We start from the raw sequence: 6,227 nt of genomic DNA on the forward strand, positions 1-6,227 counted from the left end.
AAAAAATACTCACATGTATTTTAATTCTGTGTTTCTTGTTAAATCGGCGCTTAATTGCTGTATTAACGACAGAGTTACATGTTGCGGTAAAATGCACTTGTCCAGTCCAAACACTTCTTGAGGATTGACTTTTTCACACACATAGACAACTAGAGACAAGTCTGAAGCAGACAGGGCCTGTTGAAATGCCACGTCTATTTGTCCTTTTGCTAATGCCTGCTGTATCTGAACCAGCTGAAACTGAACAAATTAGTTTTATAATAAGTTTTTATTAAGTCGAAATGAAATTTTATTCTTGTACCTGAGTATCAATTACATGTGGAGAAGGAGTCACAGCTCTTGAACGTACTGCATTAAGGACACTGTCTTCGAGAATTGCTACGTGATTTTTTAGTCCTTGTTTAACTTGTTCGCTTACTAATTCAGCTATCGTTAACGCTATTTTATCCTGCATACTAAAAGAAGATATTTAATCTAGAAAATTTAAAATACATATTCGAATTCTTCATTAATAATTCAAAATTCAAAAATTAAAATCAATAGAAGTAAATAAGCATGAACATACTTAGAGAAAGATAAAGAAAGTTGTTTTTGTATTTCTAATGTGAGAGTATTTGTGAGTTTTTCGGCACTGTTTTTCATTGCATCTGAAACTGCCTGCATTTGAACAATCAAGTCTTTGCCTTTGTCCTGTACACGTCTTTGTCTCTCCATATAAGTCTCTACCGAAGCTGTATCTGTTAAAAGATAATGATTATTTTTATTTGAAATATTACAAATGTGATAAAAATATGGAATATATAAAATTGTTTTCATATTTGAAAGAGATTTTCTTCTCAATACGATTTAGTTTATAACGCAATGTCTGCACTAGATAAAAATCTAAATTAACTATAACAATCCAGTTTTTTTTTCTCACTTTTAAAAAGTTTTTATAACTTACACTCTTTGGTTCCTTTTGTAAATGTGTCATGAATTTGTTGAAACATTGAATTGCACACTTTTTCCCATGATGGTATTAGAGCCCTTTCTATCATATTTCTGTAGCATTGTTCTAAGCTTGGCTGTATGACGTGCAAAATTGATGCACTAAGAGAGTCTGCCACAGTCTGTAAAAAAGTTTGAAATTTATCAGAAAAATGATTTTCCCTGTAAATAGAAATATGTAATACCTTGCTGGTTATTACTTTCGTTATATTTTCATTCAAGTAATGATCCATATTCCCCAGTTTTTGTGAGTATTCAAAAGATAATTGGTGTTTCAAATTATCAAATGAATTAACTGCAGTTGGTAAAATCACATTATTTATCTCGTGTATTACAATATTTTGCAACTTATCAATAATTTCTTTGCTTAATGATTGTGTAACATTGGAGATTAATTTTTCATGTTGATCTGATTCCCTTTTAAAATAATTTTCGAACATCTTCGACTGCTGCATTTGACTTCTTGTAAGCGCCACATCCAATTCTTTTAAAAACGTTGTGTGAATATCGTCTTTTGAGTCATTTCTGTAATTTTTGACGAATGATCTAAATTCACAGCTAAGTCTCTGAATTTGCTCATTTTGTTCTTGCAACAAGTTTTCCAATGATTTCATTCGATAATTCAGGTGCACATATGCGCTTTTATCCTTAAACTCGTTATTATCCTGTACAATTGTCCCCTCGGCTGTTTCTTCAGCTACTTGTTGCTGATGCTGCTGTTGTATTTGTTGCATCTCCTGACGTCGATTTTCTTCTTTCAACACTTCAGTGGCTTTAAGTATAGGAATACTAGACCACACGGCTGTCTGTTTCCTATTGAGATTCTCCGAGAAGGAATTCTCTTCAATTTCACCTGTTTGATTTCCGTAATGCGACGTGGTATTGGTATTTGCCATTTTTGCTTCTTTGCCGACATTCATGAGTTCATCAAAAAATTCTTGATCGTTCTTGAATGAGAATATTTCTTGAACTTCACGACTAGGACTCGACCCACCACTAGCAAAGTTGTCTTTTTGAGGTTTTTCGTCTTGCTGATCGTTATTACACAGGTTTATTAGATCGTTTCGAACATCTTCGTTATCTATTTGTTGTTCCATTGCTTTACTAAGATTAGGTTTTGTTGGACTAATAGTTTGTGTAGGTGAACTAAATGCTTCTGGTGTCATCAAATTCAATGATTGTTGCTGACTATTATTTTGTTGTATAAGTAAATTAACGGAAGGTTGTAGGTCATCTAGTTTGAGGAGTTCATTCTTTTCTTCTTTTGGGTCATTGTTTTTCTCTTTCTCCAGATTTTCCAGTCCATTTTGTTTTTCGTCGTTCAAATAAAAATTTTCCGGTTGGAATGTGATGAGACATTCCTGAAGTTGTTTCGGCTGAACCACAAACATATTCATTTCGACTACTGCTTCCAACGTTGCATCCTCAAAATCGTCAACATCATTCGTGTATAAATCTTCGTTGCTACTGGCACTTCGTAACTGTTTTTTTTCATCAGCACTAACGATGCAAAAACTGAGGAAGGGGGCAGGTAAAAGAAAACGCGATATTGATGAAACAAGTGCCACTTGTTCCGAATCCTTTCTTTGTAGTTTTAAAATATACAAAGTACGGTTATTTATATCTGATAAAACTAGATATTGCCCAGTCATATCCAAACGTGCCTTCATAAACAATTGTTGAGCTATGGACGTTGGATTGGGTAGAAAACGAATGGTCTGTAAACAGGTCCAAGACTCACAAGACCAGATTTTTAACTCAGTGTTATGATTTGATCCTGTTACTGCAAATTTCCAAAACCTAAAACTAAAATATAAAACTGTCATCACCTTTTTTTTTTTAATTAATGAGTAATATAACACTGGCAAAACAGTTCATAAAAAACGAGAAATTAATTTGCTATCCNTGAGAAAATAAATAAAATTTTGTCATTTATTAGTTCCTCCAAATCATTATAACTAATTAATTTGTACTGTAATTATGGCATATACAACATTTTCTTAAAAATCAATCTTTTAAATATTGAAACTTGGAAAACAGTTAACTAGTATGAACTTCTGTTAAACATCTTTCTTTAAAAAATTATAAAAATTAATTTGTAAAAGTGGGACACTGTGTACACTATTCCTGTTTTGTACCCAGGATCGAATTTGTGTCACACTGTTTACTAACCGATTGTGAGAGTATTTTTGTGTAAGCATTAAATATAGATACCTGTTTATGACAGAAACAATTTATAGAAAGGTATACATATGTGTACGAAAAGTATAATAATTGTGTTTATAGACATGATTAAATTTACGTAGACATTAATTACTTTTAAGGTGTGTAACTAACTAAAATACAATATTTGGAAATTTTTATTACTTATAAAAAAATTTCTTAAAATAAATTTGACAGTATAATTTTTTGACTCGCCCAGATCGTGAAGGCTCCCTATGCTAAGATCTGCAATATCATCAAAACACAAACCATGTCAAGTGATAGTACCGAAGAGGTGACTAAATATTGCATGATAATAAATATAATAATAGATGTTGTAGTGAAACATGACACTTCCAAATACTCTTCATTCTTGAACTACCTATGTAGAGTAATAATTATTTTACATTCCCACTAATTTCTAGAAAAGTAACATTGTAATACATAGAATTTGCCTGAATATACATGCATCAGTTACTGTGAATAGTTCTGACTGTAACAATTGGCATTTTCTACATACTGACATGTTTCACAGTGAACATAAAAAACTAACGAGGAAGTCTGGGTAAAATGAATATGTTATGAATAAATTGACGAAACTTAGGGAAATACCCGAATCATTGCAGTAGACTCGCGGCAGTGTGAGCATACCGTAGCCGAAGCTGTACAGATCAGCACATTAATTGCTCCCGGCCACCGGATACCGTGAACAAACTAAACCTTGGCTTACAGAAACGAATTTGTATTGCTCTAAATGCCCGATATATTTTGTACATTTCTAGTCGTATCAATTGGAAAGATGTTTTATTCGTGTCGTGATCAGTTAACTCAAAATTTCAGTATGAGTGGCGAAATAAGCAAAAATATTTACATATCACCAGCTACAGATGACTACAATACTTTAAAAAACTATTTGGAATTCGTTTTTTAAAAATTCGTGAGAAAAAATATCCTCAACGGGAACTGTTGAGTATATACTCGTTTATTATATAACATTGGTTTCTTCGATTCACACTGTCGAATGTCTTCTGTAAGTAGTAACGATGAAATTGTGACCATCAAAATGAAAAAATAACTTTGAAAGCTGTGCTTTATTTCTTGACATGTTTATAAAATGAAAATTCGTTTTGTCCAGGCAGTATTACATATTTGCATACACATATACCGACCAAAGAGCAATTTTACATGCTGACACATTCTATATTTCACTCATTTATTAATAATGAAGTACGTTAATAGTACTATTTATTAAATACATAAGCACAATGTCTAAGTAATTGATAGTTGTAAATATATTATTACAAGAGACACAAAGCGATTGAAAGTACATATTAATAGTTACACATCTGAAATTTAGGACTAATTTGAATTATTAATTTATTTACGGAACACATCTTTTGCAAATTATAAAAACAGGTTTAACACGTATTTAAAACACCTACCTACGGTTTAACTTTTTATTAACAGCATTAACACATAATTTGTCTACCTTGTTTTCAAAAGTAATATTAAATTATTCTTTGCTTAGTTTACCCTCAGGCAAGCACCTACCAAATACTGCTATTTAATTACTTTTAAGTGCTTGTTAGCTTTGCGTGTTAGTATATATTAGTTATACTTTAAGTGTAGGTAAAAATTATTATATTTATATTGCAAAAACGCTGCAACTATTCATAGTATTATTGCGGTAAACAACGTGTATATTAAAAAAAAGTATTGTGTAAAAAATATTAATCAGTTGTTTGACCAACGCAACGTGAAGAACTGGTATTTCATGTAAATTTAATTATTAATTTACATGATTTTTTAAGATGCTTTAATTAAACTTATCATTATTGACGTTTTTATGAATATTGATTTAGTTATCTTTCCGGTGTATTAATAACAATTGTTTTTTTTTTCTTGTCGATTGTATATAAAAAACAAATTTATCATTTCATACTTTTATATTATTGTCCATGTGTTTTCATTTTCTGCATTTTTCATTACTCTGAGCGTTATATTAAACCTTTTTTAATTTTATGGTACGTAATTTTAAAAATGGGTGTCAACTGCAGCGGATTTGGTTTTGTTCACGTTGTGTCTGTAATTATCGCTTTATTAATTACTTTTTTTTTTAAGGACAAAATTTCATCAAATCAAAATTAGTACATTTAAAAATGTATTGTATTAATGTTAAATAGTGCCTTTAGAAGTTCAAATGTTATTTATTTTTTTGTTAAAAACCAAGCATTGTAACTGAAAATTTGTAACAATATTTTTAGGTTTTGCCAATGTCAAATGATGTCCGGAAAGCTCTAGCAAGTGCCGCACATCCTTCAATAGACGTGGAACTTGCGCCCCCGGAATTGATAGGCACTACGGAAATTCTAACGGAAGAGCACCGTCTCGCCTTGTACCATCACTTACCTGCAAGGGCTGAAGGCTACAATTGGACGCTTGTATTCAGCACTAGTCAACACGGCTTCAGCTTGAACTCTATGTATAGGAAAATGTACAAATTAGAATCGCCAATTTTACTTCTTATTCAAGACACCGACAATAACGTAAGTAATATTTCAGCATATATATATATCAGCATTATTATTATTTCATTGTAGGTGTTTGGTGCGTTGACATCATGCGCCTTTCAAGTGTCTGACCATTTTTACGGCACCGGGGAATCCCTGCTATTCACTTTCGTTCCTCATTTCCAAGTGTACAATTGGACAGGTGAAAATCTCTACTTTATCAAGGGTAACAACGAAAGTTTAAGTATTGGAGCCGGCGATGGGAAATTTGGTTTATGGCTAGATGGCGACCTCTATCTGGGCCGTTCGGAAGCTTGCAAAACTTATGGGAACGACCCGTTGACGCCCACCGTCGATTTCGTTGTAAAAACGCTCGAGTGCTGGGCATTTATTTAAACAATTAGCTGAAATTCATTCCCCATCGAAGTAAAAGTAATTTCATCCCACACATGTTCAAGTTACTGCATTTGACCAGGTAAAATATTATACTGACATTTTTTCCTCTCTTTATCCCTATGCTAAGATCTG

The 6,227-nt window shown here is 32.2% G+C and overlaps 1 protein-coding gene across 3 annotated transcripts in view; it reads left to right on the top strand.

The window, feature by feature from the left end:
- LOC112903910 (oxidation resistance protein 1-like) overlaps nt 1-6,227 on the top strand; it is a 22,392-nt gene that overhangs the window by 7,318 nt on the left and 8,847 nt on the right. The window contains exons 1-3 of one of the 3 annotated variants that reach the window (XM_025977889.1): nt 3,405-3,484; nt 5,454-5,735; nt 5,790-6,174. In XM_025977889.1, coding sequence (XP_025833674.1) covers nt 3,461-3,484; nt 5,454-5,735; nt 5,790-6,095 — 612 coding nt within the window. In that variant the 5' untranslated portion in view covers nt 3,405-3,460 and the 3' untranslated portion in view covers nt 6,096-6,174. Of the gene's footprint in view, nt 1-3,404; nt 3,485-5,184; nt 5,275-5,453; nt 5,736-5,789; nt 6,175-6,227 lie in introns of those variants that run through there. The other 2 variants (XM_025977888.1, XM_025977887.1) reach the window with 2 other exon arrangements.

The sequence above is a fragment of the Agrilus planipennis genome, unplaced genomic scaffold (genome assembly GCF_000699045.2).
Source record: "Agrilus planipennis isolate EAB-ADULT unplaced genomic scaffold, Apla_2.0 scaffold240, whole genome shotgun sequence".
In the NCBI taxonomy this organism is placed as follows: Eukaryota; Metazoa; Arthropoda; class Insecta; order Coleoptera; family Buprestidae; genus Agrilus; species Agrilus planipennis.